Source organism: Phaethon aethereus (genome assembly GCF_964289735.1).
Source record: "Phaethon aethereus genome assembly, chromosome: 1".
Taxonomy (NCBI): Eukaryota; Metazoa; Chordata; class Aves; order Phaethontiformes; family Phaethontidae; genus Phaethon; species Phaethon aethereus.
In genome coordinates this window covers 31,640,020-31,660,874 of record NC_138575.1, presented here as the reverse complement: position 1 = coordinate 31,660,874, position 20,855 = coordinate 31,640,020, and the positions used below count along the sequence as shown (strand labels likewise).

Genomic DNA, 20,855 nt, shown 5'->3' with positions numbered 1-20,855 from the left:
AGAGCAACATGGCTGGACCTAAAAAAAGTTTTCATTGGCTTAAAAAAATCCCATCAATACTTAACAATAAGTAGTGCAAAACAAACTGCATAAATCCTATGAGATACGCATTCTGCACACAAGGCCACAAAGTAAAAATATTTTGGAAGGCAAAGGTTTTTTCATCTAAGAGATAGTTTGACTACTACTACTTCCTTTAGGTACATAAAGTACAAAGCCAGGGCAATAGGAAGACTGCAATTATCTAAAATTTGTAATCTCTGAGGACAGTTCTGTGCCTCTGTAAAGTACAATCAGTTCTCATTTCCGTCGATCCCAGTAGCACTCTTCTCAATGTGGATCCGCACACTCACAGATCTATACTCGCAAACCACAGACAGAGACAGTGGATTTTGAGGAAGAAGGAAATAGGGTACAGCCATAAACATAGCCTGTGTATCATGCTCAGCTGTGATTCCTAGTCTTCTGATGTCTTTTGCTGGTATTCCATTTTGGTATTCTAACTTTGAGCTATTGCAAGCGGTACCTTACCACATCACCAGTACATCAGAATGGTTACCAGAAGTCTTATCTCAGGTGGAGGGCGAGGAGGTGTGGAGTGGGAACAAGAAGGCTCTTACTATAGCACTAATGAACATAAAATTATTTCTGCATGATTAAATGGCAAAGGGCTAGATGTACTTCTTGTCAAGTGGCTGCCCTCAAGATCTTATGTAGAGACATACTTGTGCCACAACACTGGTGAAGTCTATTCTGTTATGGTGAAGGGTATTCTGTTTCCTACAGGCAGGCAGTAATTTTTTGACATCTAACACAAATTGCTATCAAGTAGTAGAGTCTGTGCATAATGAGAGATGTTTTATTGGACAGCCATCAACAACCATTGGTCCTCAGTGAAAACAAATAGCGCCTGTCTGATGAAATTCACAGAATCACATAAGATCATCAAGTCCAACCATCAACCCAACACCTCCATGCCCCCTAAACTGTGTCCTGAAGGGCCACATCCACATGTTTTTTGAACACTTCCAGTGATGGTGACTCCACCACCTCCCTGGGCAGCCTGTTCCAATGCTTGACCACCCTCTCAGTGAAGAAATTTTTTCTAATATCTAGTCTAAACCTCCCCTGGCGCAACTTGAGGCCATTGCCTCTTGTTCTATTGCTAGTTAGTTGGGAGGAGAGACCAACATCCACCTCACCACAATCCCCTTTAAGGTAGTTGTAGACAGCGATAAGGTCTCCCCTCAGTCTCCTCTTCTCCAGACTGAACACCTCTAGTTCCCTCAGCTGCTCCCCATAAAACTTGTCCTCCAGACCCCTCACCAGCTTCGTTGCCCTTCTGTGGACACATTCCAGTAACTCAATGTCCTTCTTGTAGTGAGGGGCCCAACACTGAACACAGGATTCGAGGTGTGGCCTCACCAGTGTCGAGTACACGGGCACAATCACTTCCCTACTCCTGCTGGCCATGCTATTTCTGATACAGGCCAGGACGCTGTTGGCCTTCTTGGCCACCTGGGCACACTGCCGGCTCATATTCAGCCGGCTGTCAACCCGCACCCCCAGGTCCCTTTCCGCCGGGCTGCTCTCCAGCCACTCCTCCCCAAGCCTGTAGCATTGCATGGGGTTGTTGTGGCCAAAGTGCAGGACCCTGCACTTGGCCTTATTAAACCTCATACAGTTGGCCTCTGCCCATCGATCCAGCCTGTCCAGATCCCTCTGCAGAGCCCTCCTACCCTCCAGCAGATCAACACTCCCACCCAACTTGGTGTTGTCTGCAAACTTAGAAGGAGCCCTCGATCCCCTCACCCAGATCATCAATAAAGGTATTAAACAAGAGCAGCCCCAAATTTGATCTGGTTCAGTGAAAAAAACAATAAGAAGACTTGTTGACTGTAATTTTCATACTGAAGGGATACTGAATGCTACCTACTCTCTGAGAAAAAAAAGGAACCAAACACCTGCATGGAGTAGTGAACAGTTTGTTTGAAGCTGAAAGGGTTCTCCAACAAGTGGACAGAATGACCAGATTTTGTTATATTTTAATGCAGAATGGGAACTTTCACTGGAAGAAATATAACAAGCTGGATGAACTTGACAACAGGAGTGCATGAAGTTATACTGTGATTTTTGCATTTAATAGCTGCTGATGGGCTTTATTTCTATTTATTCTCTACTCCCTTTTTGAATCTATTTATATCTCTGTCCTTCCTAACCTTCTATGGCAACAGATTCCACAATTTAATGATGGACCTTGTAGTAAAAGTTGAAAAGTTACTGAAGTTTGGTTCAGACGTAAAGCTTAATAATATAATGATCTATCTCTGCATTATCATGCTTTGAGAAACAAGGAGTATTTCCTTATACACACATTCAGAGCAGTTTTGCAAGATGCAACACTTAAATGCAACATCATTTTGCTGAACCATTCGGTCCACAGAACACTAAGTATTAAAGAGACTAACAACATCCCTGGACAAAATGATTTAAAATTACTCTTCCTAGGGGCTCACAAATCATTCTTAAATCAGGTAGAGTATTAAGAAGCAAACAATTGTATGAAAGAAACAGAACTGGCACACCAAACTCCTGCAGACCTGCACAAATGTGACAGAGAGAGGGAAAACAAGTTAGTTCAGCAACTTACTGAACAGACTTAATTTTAAATGTTACTTGTTTAATCCTAATTTTAATATTGTTTTGCTTCACATAAACCTTCATTTATTTGTGTTATTGAACATATACCATAACTCATCTGTGATAGATTACTATAGATTTTTGATTTTCCACTAGTGCATTTATGATAAATGAGTTTTAGTAAGTTTAATTTCAAGTTATTCAAAGTGTTTTATAATACCAACATTAATTTTTAACAAATTATATTATATTGACTTTTAAAAGAAGGCCTCCTTTGGAAGAATTATCATTTAAACAGTCTTCAGGAACTGTTGTAATGACTCCCTACTTAAAGTTAATTCTCCTGTAAACCCATGGAAGACAAAACAAAACTGTTGGAGCTACACTTTGCAATATTGTCTATATACAAGCTGACCTATAGATTCATTCTCAAGGGCTAAATAGTGATTTTCTGCCTATTCTTTAAATTCTTTTGAGGAGCAGCTTCTACCTGCTTATCCAAATTAAATTATCTGTTATAAATCTGTGGCATGTACTACATTTGCCTGGCAGCTAAGAGGGCAAACCACAACCTGGGGTGCATCAAAGACAGTATAACCAGCTGGTCAAAAGAGGCTATTATCCTGCTGTATTCAGTGTTGGTGCGGCCTCACCTTGAGTTCTGTGTGCAGTTCTGGGCCCCACAATTTAAGAAGGATGTGAACATCCTTGAATGCATCCAGAGGAGGGCAACAAAACTGGTGAAGGGCTAGAAGGCACGTCTTATGAGAAGCAGCTAAGGACTTTGGGTTTGTCTAGTGTAGAGAAAAGGAGGTTGAAGGGTGACCTCATTGATCTCTACAGCTTCCTGAGGAGGCAAAGGGGAGAGGGAGGTGCTGATCTCTTCTCCCTGGTATCCAGTGATAGGACACATGGGAATGGTTAAAAGCTGCAGCAGGGGAGGTTTAGAATGGACATTAGGCAGCATTTCTTTACTGAGAGGGTGGTCAAACATTGGAACAGGCTTCCTAGAGGTGGGTGATGCTCCAAGCCTGTCAGTGTTTGAGAGGCATTTGGACAGTGCCCTTAATAACATGCTTTAGTCAACACTTAAGTGGTCAGGCAGTTGGACTAGATGATCATTGTGGTCCCTTCCAACTGAAATTATTCTATTCTATTCTATTCTATTCTATTCTATTCTATTCTATTCTATTCTATTCTATTCTATTCTATTCTATTCTATTCTATTCTATTCTACATACTTCCAGGGATTTACAAGACACTACCAAACTCACTTCACCTGGACTATGAACCAGACTGGAAACAAGATCAGAAAACTGAAATGTCAGAATTTTTATTCAGTGAGTTTGTGGCATTTTTCAGTCCCTCAAAGTATATTTCAAAAAGTGAAGTACTATGTAGTCCATAATGTCTGACTGCCTGAAAAATACAAAATGAAAGGGCAAAATGAATCCATTATAGATCACTCACAGACATTTCTTTTCAAAAACTAGAATTTAGTCATTATTATTTTCAAAATGTCACAATTTTAATCTTATTTTATGCTTTTAGAAATAAAGAACTGAAAACCAGGATTTTTCTGCTGTAGATTCATAACACCTGACCTCAAGTACTAATGGCTTTGTCTATTTGATCTTTCATTACTTTCAGTAATTAACAAAACAGAAAATGCTAACTAACTTATTTTAATAGATAACATGAGAAAACACAGAATTCTTGTGACAAATTATCCCTAATCATGCACTAAATAGGTCAAATAAAGAGAATTAATTCATGTTTGAAAGCATAACTACAGACTCACAGACCATATTGTCTATCGCCTATCTCATGGAGCGTGAAATGAAAATACTTTCCAACTCACAATCATTTGCAAACCTTTCTTCACAATGGAAGACTAAAAGACTTACCACTGAAAGCATATATGTATTAATTCTGGCACATGACACCAAGCAAAATTTGCAGAGCAAAGGATAGACTTCGTACATTTCACTGACCTTCCAGATAAAATGTCCAACACAACTCTTTATGTAACCACCACCACACTGCAAAACCATTACACCCACAAACAGCCCCATAAGTACTAGAAACCCACCATATTTAACTGATGATTCCCACTTTTCTGTATTCTGGAACTAAAACAACTGCTCTGCAATGACACTGGATATTTTCTCAGCAAGGAGGAATTCTGACTGATCAACAGAGCAGCAAAAGGCTTAAAGAAGTGGGTTTTTTTAGCATACAGGCATATATAGGCCACCTCAAAGACTTGATATTAGGAATAAGGTTGTTCAAAGGTTCCTCTGAGGTCAGTATATACTAGTTATGCATCATGCTACACCCATACCAAAAAAAAGTCAGAACAATAGGGAAGAGTACCATACTTCCAGATACATTTTTGTACATGATCCATGTTACTTTCAATTTCATTCAGAGCATTGTTTTATGCTGATCAGGAATAATTCAATATATAAAAATATATAGACATATAATCTTAAGATATCAAAACCAATCCTTTTTGGTTTGTAATAGAGATTGTCTTCAGACATCGAATAGGAGTTGAAATCTTCTATTTATGTTTTCTATACATGTTTTCAGTTACCAGTTGCCTATTTCAGTCACAAATATCCTAGTCACATACCTGCTTGCAGTATTATTACCAAAAAAATACATATTTTAGAAAAATTTTGCCAGTTTTCCTGTTTTACCTTATTATCTAAGCTTTTGCTTTAACCTAGTACTAACTATGAAAAGTGGCAAGTATTACTTACATTTCCTACACATGCACAAATAAGGGACAATAATATGTAATAAAAACATAACAAGTTATAATAGTCTGATAATATATTCTTTAGTTTCTATAGTTAAAGCAAAAAGCTCTGGAACAATTTTCATGCCTTCAAATAGAAAAAAAGCACATCTGCATTACGAGATTAAATTTTTTATCAATAAATTAAGTTAACCTGTTTTACCAAAGACAGATTAGGATCATCGTACAGTCTTCTGTACCCATGAGTGATTCACTAACCTACAGGCTCATCAGTACTCGGCACACACTCTCACAGATATTATGCCCCACACCTTTGTCCATTTGGCCAAGAACACCCTCAGAAGTTAATGAAAATTTCAGAGTCTTAAGGCATTTGAATGTACAGCATAATTAATTTCCTACAGCTGGAACTTCAGTTATTAAATGTCTTTTGTGTTATCAAAAACTACATTCATTCTCAAAAATTCAGACAAATATGTTAATAATACAGCAGTTTCTTTCTGATGAATGAGGAATACTGAATCATTAATAACAGTCTTACCACTTATATGAATTACAGCAGTAATTTCAACTACATCAAGTAATAAGTACCACCTTAAGTACATGTCTATAAAAGGCATCACCCAGTAGCACACACTATTCGTATGTTCTTAGTACTTTAAAGTGATAGTTAGTTTTAGCTGTCAATGTCCATAGGTTTTGGACATCAAATTATCTTCTCAGTGTCTGTTATTTCAGATATTTTGCTTCAATAGAAATGTCTGAATTTATTTTAATTTCTCAAAGAGATGATTTGAAATTTTTCAATAAAACAGAAATTATATTGACTGCAAGAGGAAAAAGAAAAAAAGACACTGACATATTCCATAGTGCCCAACAGCCCACCAGTGCTGCTGTTAAATAGGGCTCATTGAGACTACACTTAAATCCTTGATTTGATTTGCATCTGCCAAGTATATCTTAAATATTCACTGCACCAGAGCAAGAATCATTATCTAAATGTATTGAGTCTCAGTCTGCCATATTGTTTGAGAGCTCCCAGGGTCATTCATATCTTAATGTGGGAAACTAGGGATTTTCCCTCCCAGCTCTATGCCAATTCTATTCTGTACGTGGGAAAAAGAAATAATTTTAAACAAGCATTTTCATCAAAATAACGCTGTTCCCACAAAAACTTTTGATTTACATCTACTAGTAATTTATTTCCAACCAGCCCCAGCAGGAAGGTCTATCTGTCACAGTAAACCAGGTCTTGAAGTACTCCAGAGTCTACTCTTGCTACAGGTTTTTTTCTGATAGAATAATTTACTCCAAATCAGCTCCACCATACTCCCTACAGATTCCTACACAATTCAGTGAAGACAGTCATCTAGGAGGGTTCCTTGTCTCCAAAATAAGATAAAGTAAAATTAAAATAAAATAAAATAAAATAAAATAAAGTAAAATAAAATAAAATAAAATAAAATCACAAACAAAACCTGAAAAATAACCCTATTTTTATTTGCTATGATACAGCAGCTGGACTCTTTAAATAAAAAATCACAGCCTATAATCTTGTTGAAAAAATTCTGTACAATTACCTGACTTGATACGTGGCAGAGATATTCTAAGAAACAAGCATTATTTGCACCCATGTACCTTTCATGAGAGAGTGAGCAGTTTTGTGCAGCATTTCTGCTCTCATTAAAAAGAAGACAGATACAATTCTGTCATCCCTGTTAAGAATAGATAGAAAGAAAATACTAGAAAGTTCTCATTGTCTAGGATACTGATTTAAAATCCATTGAAAAGTTGCACTATTCATATAAAGACTCAGAGACTAAGTCTTAAAATACTTACTTGATAATGTCCCCTTCAAGAGCAATCACTCGTTTAATGATCTTCTGTTCAGGGTTTCTAGGAGACCTGAGACAGGGGATAAGGTTATACAATCAGTAATGTTCCCGTTGTTTTAAGAAAATGAAAAGAAATTCCACAAAGAAATAGACACTATTAAAGTCATTAGGAGATTCCATGTTGTCCTTGATATAGCATCAATCATGATGTTCCACCCTGAAGTGAAGCTTCTGTAATCATTCTCATTGCAAACCACCACTGAAAAGCAGATGCTAAAAAATGACCTGCTTACAAACACCACAATAACCAACATACCTTTTATCATGAAAAATACACTCCACAACATTAAAAGTAGGATGTCCTACTACCAATGAAGAGGGTAACTTTTCAAATAGATTACTGTATTAAAACCTGAATTCCCCATCAAACATTAACATCATATTGTGTTTAAACATTCATGTCATTTATTCAATTTGGGAAAAAAAAATCTCCCTATGTTATATGAATATTTATCACCAATTTAGGTAAACCTTGCCTAGGGAATTCTGTAAGTTTAAAAACAGTTGTAAAGTTTTCTGAAATTTTCAGCTTTATCCAAAGCTTCATAATGCAATACCATGTTTTCACTTCAAGTTATTTTCCTATAAGAATATTTTCTTGAGAGGACTCCGATCATGCATTACACAGTATTATGAGAAAGAAAAGCTGAACTTGCATGCCCAGCCTGAATATTCCAACTTCTTGGATGTATATTAATAGATAAGACTATTAAAAGTTATTATACTACCATAGTTTTGATAGGTTAAGGTAGACATATGTGCATCATAAGATTTTTTTTCTATTTACTTTACCTCTTTTCTTTTTCATTCTTCACTTTTAATTGTTTACCTATGCAAACTTAGTAGATTATTTTCATGTTATTTAAAAATTTCTTTTTATTTCCTGCTTGTATATAGGAAAGTCAGTGAAGGAAAAAATGGGGTTTATTTTCTGCTGATGCTTGGATTCTGTATATTAGACTCCAAGTACAGCCTCCTAGACATGCAATCTCAAGATTGTATTTTACAGTTTTCATGTCTAAAAACATTGTCTATGCCATCCTCGCAACAGACCAGTATCTTTGAGCTCATCTCTGGCCAACTGGTAGCACAGTAAGATTACATTTCCTTAAAAAGCAAAGCTGAGATGAATCTGGATGAAAAACTTGTCTGCACTGCTGCATGACTAAAGGCATTTGCAGTTCACTTTCAGTTCCACAAGTTAAAAAGAAAAATAGTTACAGGCTTATTCATTTTTTTTAATAGGAAGGCAAAAAAGGAATTTTAAAAGTGGTTTGGGTTTTTTTGGTGTGTGTCAATGTATTTGAATTATATTTATATTTCAGTGTAATGAAACAAAATTGAAGAAGCATAATTTTGAACTTCAAAATATCAAATAGTTTCACTTTACAGTTCACCAAGCCTGAAAACCCTATTTTCACAAAGCAGTGAAACATGGATAAGGAAACATGGAGCAGTGAACATGAATAAGGACCATACTTTACTTCCCTAGCCATCACTGGAGTTTTCAAGCCATGATATTATTTACAGTAATATTTTATTTAGTATTAATTTTACCCAAAGGCTTGTACATTCCAGTTCAGTCTTGTCTTTTATGTTCTTTATCAGGCTGAGAATATACATTTTAATAATATTTTACATGTCAGTCTTGGGAAGAATTAATCAAGTTTTAGATGCTCATATGATTCAAATTTCTGGAGTATCCACAGCACTTTCTGATGCTGCTCCCTAGCAGGCTTCAATGCACACTCAGAACATTGACCATCTCTCATTCTCAATAAGAGCACTGTCTAAGAAAAAACAACAAAACTTTATTATTATAAGCCATTACAAATTAAAATATATATTAATATATTAAAATTACTGTTAATTGATTTCTTTTTTAATTCATTTAGGCTCAGATTGTAATATTTTCATGTAAAAATTATGTAATGGAAATAATAATACGTATATGTGATGAAATCTACATTTCTCAGAGACTGCATGAAAACAAATTTTGAGTTTACTCTTTCAAAATTCTGTTCTGGTTTAGCACCTTACTTTCAAAGGTTCTTTGAAATTCCCCATGTAAGCATTTTCACTTGATTAGTATGTATATATTGTAATGTAATTACTGACCTCTCCCTTAATTTGCCTTCCTTGTGCAAAAAATTGTAATGACCTTGAATAAACATCAGTAAATCTGAGAAATGAGTATTTGTTGCAAGAGTGGTTACTTTTTTGCAGTAATGATATATTTAACCAAAACACATACTTTATCATAGAGAGTCAAGGAATTCCTTGTACCTAGTTACTATAAATGAGGAATATGTGTAATATTTGAAGCCAGAATATTTTTAAAATAAACTTTAGACTAACATTCTGATTATAACCCATGAAAATGGCAAAGGAGGGAGTAGCAGGCTCAAACTGGTCAGTGACAGCGGCACTTTTACACCAAGTATTTTCAAGAGGCCATCAGAATGTTTCGTTCAAGAGCCATAGTGACTGAACAGGAGGTAAGGGAGACTAGTTCCGAAGTGATGGATATTGATGCCTTCCTGAAAGATGTTTAGTGTAACACTGGGATTTCATTGATTATGGAACTCACAAAAACACGCAGAGATAGGCAATTTCTGCCTTTGAAGTTTTGCAGCCAGTATAGAACAAATTAAACCATGAAGGAAAAAAACCACAACAACCAAATATTGTAATTAGTAATTGTTTAGTACTTCTCTGTCACTGATATCCAGGTGAGGTAACAAGCAATAATCTTTGAAAACAGGAGTTGCTCAAAACAGAAGGAAATAGAAAAAAAAAAAAAGTAACTGTTGATTTACGCATTTGCACCTCTCTAAATTACACTGCGTTTTTTCATTCTCCTTATATAAAAGGTCATATTCAGGCATGTTCATTTCAGGTGATAAAGTGTGGGAAGAGATGAAATTTCTTACACACAATGAATATATTTTGTCTCCAAAAGATGGCATTCAGAAGATATAAATGTCATTAGTATGAATTAATTAATCCATACATTTACCAGCCAGATCCATATGTGATGTTTCACAGAGCAGTCACCGTTATAAGTCACAAGGAAGTCATATTTCTTGACCATTTTCTAAATCAGCCTCTCAAAAACTTAAGCTTGTATTTTCCTCAGTAAATATATTTCCTCATCTACATATAACGATTTTTCACTATGCATGAATTAAAGACAGCAGTGCCAGTAGAAACAGTCAGAATGACTATGAAAACCTCAAGCACGTTACAAATATTAATGTGCAAGTAGCAGTTAGCAGCACATCAGGAATGCACTGGGAAAAAACAACTCTAGAAGATAAATCCACTTCTCAAATGCAGACCAAATTCTACTCCGCTCATAGTCACTTTTCCTTTTGCCATGAAGAAAAGTGGAAAACAGGCTAGTCTAGCAGTTTGTCCTTCAAGCAATCAAGTTTGAGGATAACTCATTGTTACCAATTCCTCTTTAAACAGTTGTATTCTTTGTTCAAGCACCTCAGGAGAATGACCACTGTATAATACAAAAAGAAAGCAATGGTCTGTATAGCATCCAAGACCGATAAATATTTTTCATTTTATCTGTCAAAACAATTTGTTAAACTTCACCTACAGATCACCTGATGGTTGGCTGCAAATAACAGAACAAAAAAGCAACATCCTCCCTGTCTGAAATACCTTCTGACCACGAGACATTTCACTCTGCTTTAGCAACAATTTCTAATTTGTTCCAAACTGTAGACTTATGCACAGTGCAATGCAGAAATCCCACCCTCATGCATAAAGACACAAATCACGACATCAAAATCCAGATTCAGAGTTTTAAGATAAAACATTTACCAAGGGAAAATCAGACATTTGGTATCTGTTTGTGGTTTTCCAGATGCAGCCTGCCACAACTAGTTTCTGGTAATAATCTTAGCTCCTTCTTCTAAACCTACAAGTTTGTCTTATTCTGTATTGACTTTCAGCTGTATAGTCCTCATCCACACCCAGCTTTCATTAAAAACTAATGAGCAATTCCACTACAGTAAAAGAAGAAAAACAAATGCCCATGTCATCAGGACATCATTAACTTTGGATTAAATCCTCTCACGTTTGACCATTTGTTTGAAAAGGAATTGAGAGAGTTAGGTTAAATAGAGGTGAAAGTAGATCACCACAGTGATTAGGGCAGATTCAAATTCCTTCTTCATCCCCAGCAAGTCCTTCAAAGGTACAATATTCTAACCTCCAGCCTACGCAATATCCTGGGGCAGGTCTCCCTTTGTCTATCCAACTGATACTGCTGGAAAAAAAATGCAGAGTACATAGGAACCCCCCTCTCCCTATACACACATTTAGTTCTCAAGTTAAAGATACGTTTTAGAAGAAGAACTGTAAAGAGTTCCATTTCCTTTTTATAGAAAAAAAAATGCTTTTCAGAGATGAAGGCACACTATGTCATCATGGAGAGAAAATATTGAGAGTGTGAAGACTGGTCAGATAGCTTCAGCTGGGTTTTATGCATCCCCAAAATCACAGTCTGAAATAAACTAATAATTGACCAGTTCATAAGAAGAAGCAATTCCTTGAGGAGGGATAGAATAATATTTGAATCGCTATTAGAAAGCGAAACTTTGTTCTATTTCAGGAAAGGACTGACAACATTTCCATCTCGTTACCTCAACATCGCTTCTCCCATAAAAATGAAACATTTATTTATGGTTTTATTTTTAATTATATGCTCTTACAAACAACATACATATATATGTATGGACACATATTTATATACACACACATACATTTGTACAAGCATCCATTCTTCTATGTTCAACCCTGTACTGAGCAGTGTGGGACTGCAGTACTACAAAACATGTTTACCAGGAAAGACAGGAGGAACGATACAGCCAGCAGGAAAATTCACTGTTTAGCAAGCGATTGTGAGATAAAAATGCTGACAATTCTCTGAAGGCTTTCTCCTTTTCCTGATTGAGCAACCAAGTACTTCAGCCACAATATTGCTCCTAAACTTCCCCTTTCCATTGTTTGGAATATTTATTTACTGTAACGGATACTACTTATCAGAATTTTAAATAACTATTCCATAAGCTAATTAACATCAGATCAATCATGAAATTTTCATAATATTTCCACTTTTTGTATGTGTTATTTGACCTTTCATTCTTTGAGTTGTCTAATTATATTCTTCTCAAGAGTGCCCACAGCAAATCATGCTTAAGAGCTTGAAACTGAAGAAACTGAAGTTTCTACAGGCTTTTCCAGAGAGAGACAGTGAACGCTTTTTAGGCTATATCCTAAGATCCCAGTGAGATAAGTGAAGAAAGATAGTTGATTCATTTCTACTCTCTAAAGGAATATATTAACATGTATCCTTAAATGCTATGTGATATTATTCCCTGCTGAGCACGCAGTCTCTGTAATAAATAAAAAAAAGTAAACTACTGATCCCAGATAATGATCAAACACAATGTTTGATGCTCAGACACGCCACAGACACACCAAAAGCAATTACATTTTTTAACAGATATTAGCACAATAGCTATTATGAAAAGCAGAAAGAAATTAGACCTGAATAACAGTAAAGTCCAACTAAATAAACACTACAAGATGCACTAATTTTTATTGTTTTTCCTTGAATGAGCACCCAGATTTTCTGGGTGCGTGCGTTAGAGAAAGAAGATAAGACCTTATACTGTGAACTCAATGAAAAAGCAGCTAGTATGTTTTAAACAGATAGCTTGAGTTAGATACTTTGATAATCTACATACGTTTAATGTTACCCATCCATTATCCTATTCAACCTGCATGGATTTTGTGCTCACTTTTGAAAATTATTGGAATTTTGATATTAACTGAGCATTTATTATTTATTATTAACTGAGGTATTTATTAAAAAGTTGCAGTGAAAAGTGCCTGAAGTTTGCACTGTTTATATGTATGTATCTATGCATATGCCTATATATGTATACTACTGTTAGTAATATACGCACATATTTTCTTAACCAAAATATTTTTAATCCATTTATTTCACTTTTTTCTCGGTCCATAACTTTTATCTAAATTCCATACTTCTTTATGCAGATAATTAATTCCATAATAAGCATAATATTTAGCTACTTATCTCACAGGTTCTGAGACAATTTCTATATTGTGGAAAATAACATGCAATACAATAGTGGATGGAAAAAAAATTACCACACTTATTTTATTCTTTTTTGATGTTGTTCCTATTGTCAATTTCTATTATATGGAACTGCTGCATTAAATGTAGCCAGTAACCAGGTCCAATATCTGTATTCAGTTTGGACCCACCAGTACAAGAAAGTTATTGACAACTGGAAAAAGTGACTGATCACAAAAATAGTAGTAACAGCAGAGGAATGTAAGAGCAGTGGCTAAGGAAATTGGGTTTGTGCAGATCAAAGATGAGACAAAGGGTTTAATTGCCATTGTCATCTACCTAACTGGTGATTAGGAATTCAAACTTTTCGGAAAGGTGCACAGCAGAAGGAAGTAAGGAAACAACATGAGTTGCAGCAAGGGAAATTCCAGTTGGATACCAGAAAAATTTTCACACTGCACGTGGTTAAGCAGTGGTGCAGGTTGCCCAAAGAGGCTGGGAATCACCAAGGTTCTCAGAGCTCGACTGGACAAGGCTGGAACAGCCTGACCCAACTTTAGAGTTGAACCTGCCTTGAGTGGTTGGTACGACTAGAAAGTCACCAGATGTGCCTTACAACAGAAATATTTTTCACTTCTAACTACGTAGAGCCTTTAGTCTTATTCAAATATATGAAGAATCATAATGTTGATACCTTAAAAAATAACATATTTTTTCTAGAATGCAGGCTCTGATGCCAGAAGACACCAGACTAATCACTTTAATTAACTGCTGCAGCCCACAGCCCACAGATTTCTTTTTTCTTTTCTGTCTTTTTGGATAGTACCTAATTCTATTATACAGCATTTTTAGAGAAGGTTATGATATCATGTCTAAAACATTCTGAGTGACAATGAGACTAACATCTAGAGAAACTACTCCAAAGTTTAATTATCCTTGCTATTAGGAAATTGCATCTACATTCTAAATTGAATTAATCCAACTTCTATTTCAATTTCATGCCTTCTCTTTCAAGGCAGAAAAACCCTCTACATCTTATTTCTTCTTCATGCAGAAAGATTTAAGCACAACAGTTCTTACATTTATCTTGGGTTCATCAGCTAGAACTCCTTAAACTTCCTAGCATACAGTTAGTTTTCCAACTCCAGGACCACTTTTGTGACCATACTTCAAACTTCCTTCAATATTTCCATTTTCTGGCACACAGACATGAGAACCTAGTATTATTCAGCTTGGATTATTACTACACTTAATAATAAATTATGTAGGGTAACCTGTTTTTTTATGCTGGCTCACTGCAAAATCTCTTTCCTATTTCTTAATATTCCATTTATTTTGTATATCCAGGCAAAAAAAATGATCCTTTGCATTCTAGGAGCTGATGTTGAAAGCATACAAAAAGTGACATCTAATCTCTTCTCTGAGTGAAATGCTTGCTAACACAGTTAACCAATAAAGTTTTGATTACTATTTGCACTTCACATTCTGTAAAGCACGTTTTTGGACAGTAACCACGTGATTCAGGTCATGCTATAATGACATGGCCTATCTATATCTCTGTTGTTTGCAAACTTAGCCAACGATTAAGAAGACAATTGACAAAACCAGGACCTAGCTTTGGATCACAAAGCAATCTGATGGAAATATTACCATTCATAGATGTGTCTCCAACCATATCTACATCTTCACAGTTGAACTGAGCCTGTTTATAATGTCTAATGTGGCTCACATTAATTCCATAAAAGGCAAGTTTCTAGATCAGAATATCATAGAATCGTTATTCATTAAGGTTGGAAAAGACCTTCAAGATCATCAAGTCCAACCGTTAACCCAACACCACCATGCCCACTAAGCAATGTCATGAAGCGCTGCGTCCACGTGTTTTTTGAACACTTTCAGTGATGGTGACTCCACCACCTCCCTGGGCAGCCTGTTACAATGCTTGACCACTCTCTCAGTGAAGAAATTTTTTCTAATACCTAATCTAAACCTTCCCTGGTTCAACTTGAGGCCATTCACCCATGTCGCCACAACCCCCTTCCAGGTGGTTGTAGAGAGCGATAAATTCTCCCTTCAGCCTCCTCTTCTCCAGACTATCATGTGGTACTAAAAAGAATTCTTAAAGAAACCAAATATATGTATTTTTAATATATATATATTATTAACTTTATAAAAATTATATTTATCTAGTTGTTTTGTAATTTTATTAATAAAACATACCAGGTTTGCCTGACAAAGCCTATTTCTGAATTGATTGACCTTAACCATATTTTAGCTTCTATTGATAGAATCAGAAATAAACCATGTGATCATTGTGCTCAGCTAAAATATTCCTAAGGCCTTTCTCCTTCTTTTAAAGACTGGAAATTTATTGCAAGTCTTGAAGTCATTTGCATTTTCTCCTTTGTCTTTCTTACACCCTTCAACTGCTAAAGAAGCATTTTTCAAATGGTATTCCACACTACAAAAACTCTTTGAGTCCATGCTCTCTTGTCAGTAGCAATGTTTGAACCAGTTTTGACCTTAAACAGTGTTATAACTTTAAAGGAATTGAAATAGATTAGCAATTTTTTCAAACAGAAATATTATGCAGAAATCATACATAATTTTGACAATGTTAGCAGATGAGAGCAATGGAAAACATTCTTCAATTGCTCCTGGATTCTCTCTGGGCTAAATTTGAGGAAGCAGACCCCAGTCCTAATAAATATTGGTTTAGTGAACCATTTTGAACATTCATCATTTTTCATCCATAATTTACAAAATAAGAACTTCAAGACAGCAGTTGCACCAATTGGTTAGGCATAAATTCCAATGGTGCTTGATTTGCTCAGCAGCTCCAGTGGAAAATATGTACAAAAATATAATTTAAAATATGAGGAAAACTGTACTTCTCATAACATCTTGTAATTCTTAATTTAATTCTACATTACATTAGCATTTCTTAGTCGAACCCCTGTTAAAAAGCAAAATCACTTACTAACAAAAACCTATATTGTTTTTACTAAAAAGTAGTGTTTTATAATAATTACATATTGCAAGCACACACTGTTGGAAAGGTATTTTATTTTTATTAAATTTTAAACTGTTTGCACATAACCTAAAACAATGCTTCCTTGAAACTTCATGGGGAATTATGAGCAATCTCTAAACAAAAATAACAATCTGAATACATTGCCTGCATAAAGCCTTAGTAAAGGAGCCATACAATTTGCCATATAGCCACGCAATAATTAGAACATGTAAACAATTCTCTCAAGCTCTGCAATTCTTGGATATCCACACTTCTTCCTTCTCTCCCTTTCTCACAGGCCCCCCTTCTTTAGCTCCTCTCTACATTCTGATTTAGTCTTGAATTTTCAAACAGAACAGGAAAGTATCTCTCCGAGGATAACACATTCAGAAAAAAACTAGCTCCCATGGAAAATACCCATCCATAACGTGTCTCCTGGTACCAGACGCTATTTAGCAGAGATGTCCTACACTAAAGTGAAGAAGGATTTGGAGGGAAAAGAATAAAGGTCTGCGGTCTGCGTACTTTCAAAGCAACTGAGCTTTTCCTGGTATATCTATCTGTATAGTTGCAGCCTCATTGCTGGATGAGACATTAGTAGCAGATTTTCAGTATTTTTCATAGATGTTGAAAGGTTATCACAAATAATTCGGATTTTTGTCAGTGGATAACTATGGACTCTTCCATGTGTAAACTAGATGTATAATTCCTACATCACAAAATTAAGCAAACCTTTCTACACTTTGGATCCAGCAATCAAAATTGTGCATCTGAAAAACTTTCAGAATTACATACAAGACAAAGTCAAGAAAAAGACAGAAAGAAAAAAATCAAATACTTCTCCATTACAAATTACAGTTTAAAAATTTAAGCCAGTTAGCTGAAGTCAGGAAAGGAAAAAAGTAATTTATTAAAAAAATAGAGGAAAATTGAAAACTCTAATTAAAATGTTTCATTGCAGTAAAACTAATTGGTACTGCAAAACTACATGACAAGTCACTCTGAAAAACCTCAAAATACTATAGTAACTTGGAAGCATAGCTACTTGAAGTAAAATCTCATTTAATTGGTTCTTGGCCTTCCAGTCTAACTACTTTGAGGCTAAACGACTCAGTCGCTTGTAATGCAGGCTGTGTAATCACAATAGTTATGTGCACTTGACCTTCCTCCTGTTAACAGAGACACTCAATTAATTACTTGCTGTTTTAACCAGCCGTTTCACCTTATCTTCACCTTTTCCAAAAGGACTAAAAAACTTTATACCTTAACCTTCGACTTTGAAAGCGTATGTAGAAATATTTATCTACCAAATAGGAAGTTAGCACAATCTAGGAATGAGAGTATCTGGGCTTCTATGCTTAAGTCAACAAAAGTAATACATTCACTGTTTCATTAACCGTTATGCTGTAGCATAGGAACCATATTTCATCTTTACTATAGCTGCCCAAATATTCTCCTCTGCAACGGAAATAAAATATTACTTCTGTTGCAACACACAACAGAGGGAAAGGCACAGAAAATTGCAAAATGTAATCAAACACTTTAAAATCATTCTCAGGTTGCCATATGGGATACTAGATAGAAATAATCTATTTAATCTATAAATAATCTCTTAGTATTATTTTTTAAATTATGCTTATTTTTAAGAATCCTACATGCTGCAAGATGCCCTTGTATACCTTCTTTGATTCTGGGATTAAACCTGTGTTCAGTGGCAACTCTTCTAAGCATACAAAATTAAATAATCAGTTCCTGTCCTATGATGCTAATTGTGACTGCACACTGCACATTGTGCAGCAGTCTTAATAAGAAATGATTAAAGACAAACTGCTTAAAAATATTTTCAACTACCTTGTAAGTATCTGTAGCAGATGTTTTTTAAATAACACAGGGAATAAAATAACATACTAATGGTAAAAGGTAAAGGGAAGAGCAATAACAACATATTGTATAATTTTAAAATAGTTGTGATACACTTTTTTAGCAAAAAAAATCATTTATTTTAAGAATAGAGACAGTATGTCAATGTAAATTCACAGAAAAAAAAAAAAAACAAAACCAACCAAACCAATCAACAATTTAAGAGATCTCTACAGAGGCCAACAGAAGTTTGGACTTTGGAATTATGTGTAATTCTTTTTGTAAAATAGTGCCACATGCAGTACAAGTACTTTGTCCATATTTATGACATAGAAAATGAAAATCAATTCTCTTCCAACTAATAAAAGATAAAGACAGAGGCTTAAGTGAGAAATAATTTTGACTCTCTATTTGTGGCTATTAAAAAAACTGTCCATAGGACATAACCCTAAGGATCTCTACGTGGTCAGTAAGCACACAAAGACATAAATTATTTGCAGACTATATAACAGTAAATTCACTGGATTTTGTATACAGTTACATGATAAAATAACATTTCAGAAACAGAGAGTGATGCTGAGGATAACTTATTTATGTAGTTGAAAACTTAGTACTTGTTATAATAGAGTACAGAAAAACTTGAGAACTAACGTTAGCAAAACAAAAAAAGGGAAACTTCTTACCTACATATTTTAAACCAACAGTTATGAAATGCCATTTGCAAAAGTTACAAGATATGCTTTAAAAAAAGAACAATAATAGGACAATTGGACATGGCTAAAAACTCTCACAATGAAAGGAACCAACCTAAGTTTGGAGATTTTTCTTCATAACTTCTCCTTTTAGCTTAGATAGCATTTGAGGAAAAATTCCCACAATTAACTTCAGGAGTCCACCCTGCAGATGAAGTCAGGCTGAATTAAACATAGGTTGGCAACTGTGACAGAAATCCTTGTAATAATAGGAGTTATGACCCGTTTATGAGGATTTGGCAAAGAGCAGCAATGGGAAATTCAATAGGGAGTATTTTTCTACACAATACTCTTTCTCAAAACCTGATCTTCTATGTCAGAAGGTCATCAAGCATTGTGCTCCATTTGATACTAATTGCATTATCCTCTATTTGTGTGCTTTCACAGGTAGCAGACGGGACCCCGCACAATAACTGAGGATATTGCTGTAAGAGACTTCAATCACTTAAGCAGGCATGAAAGAACATTGAGGAGTTTGTCAAGAATAAAACGGTGTCCCGTGTTGGTTTTTGTTATGAGATTTTCAGGATTCTGAGCTGCCCGAAATTCCTCTCTTGAGGAATATGAGAATATGATGACAAACATATTTATTTAAAAAAATAAAAAGGGAAGAGAAAATAAACCAGAAGTGTCACCAACAGTGAACAGCACGAATGAGTAGAATATCTATACTTACAGATGATTTTCCTTTCACACAAAGCAGTTTACAAGATGATTTTCCTTTCACACAAAGCAGTTTACAACCTTATAGATAGTGTTCCCCTTCTCTGTGAAGGCTAATCTGGTCTCCCTCTCTTCCCCAACTGTACACACAGCCCCAGGGTTTGGTCTGCATACTTGCATCCCAGCTCTTCCCACGCTACCGTCCGCTCTGGTCATTCCACCCAAAATGAACTCTTCAGTCTCAGGCAGCAGCAAAACCAGCCCTAGCCCCATCCAGCCTGTCAAACCCAACGCTCTGTGACAGTTTGCACCAGAAGGCCTCTGTCATCTTTTTCTCCAAGTAAATGATATGCTGCTCAGAATATTGCTATAAAAGGGAGAGATTGGCAGAAGAGCCTGGAGGAGAGAAGGCTCCAGGAAGACCTTATTGCAGCCCTCCAGTACTTAAAAGAGAGCTTGTAAGAAAGGTGGGGACAGACTTTTTGGCAGGGCCTACTGCCATAGGACAAGGGTAATGGTTTTAAACTAAAAGAGGGCAGATTTAGACTAGATATAAAGAAGACATTTTTAACAATGAGGGTGGTGAAACACTGGCACAGGTTGCCCAGAGAGGTGGTAGATGCCCCATCCCTGGAGACTTTCAAGGTCAGGTCGGACGGGGCTCTGAGCAACCTGATCTAGTTGAAGATGATCCTGCTCACTGCAGGGGGGTTGGGCTAGATGACCTTTAAAGGTCCCTTCCAACCCAAAGATTCTATGATTCTATGATAACAAGCGAGAAGGGAGGGTGAAAGGATAAATTAAACTTTACAGACACTTTTCCTCAAATCGAAGACTGGATCCATGTTAGAATTCTAGTTTTACTAAATCTTAAAATCTTTATGCTAGTCTTATGTTTCTTTTAACCCATCAATCTATCATACGATTTTTAAAAATCTTGCTTTTTTCTGAAAATTTTCTGGAAAAAAAGAAAGACCTCTCACAGAAAACAGAAATGCAAGCCAGAAGGATTGATGATACAGGATGTGTCAGAGGATAATATGAAAGAAAGCAATTCTTTATTTTTTAGTGGCTGGAAATGTTTGCAGTATTAGCAGCATGAAAAACTTGAAGGAAGAAATGAAAGATATTGTGTGGGATTAAC

The 20,855-nt window shown here is 35.7% G+C and overlaps 1 protein-coding gene across 1 annotated transcript in view; it reads right to left on the bottom strand.

Annotated features, from left to right (window-relative positions):
- The window catches only part of IMMP2L (inner mitochondrial membrane peptidase subunit 2), a 482,301-nt gene that overhangs the window by 157,160 nt on the left and 304,286 nt on the right, over window positions 1–20,855 (bottom strand). The window contains exon 3 of the mRNA XM_082013846.1: window positions 7,247–7,312. Coding sequence (XP_081869972.1) covers window positions 7,247–7,312 — 66 coding nt within the window. The remainder of the gene's footprint in view (window positions 1–7,246; window positions 7,313–20,855) is intronic.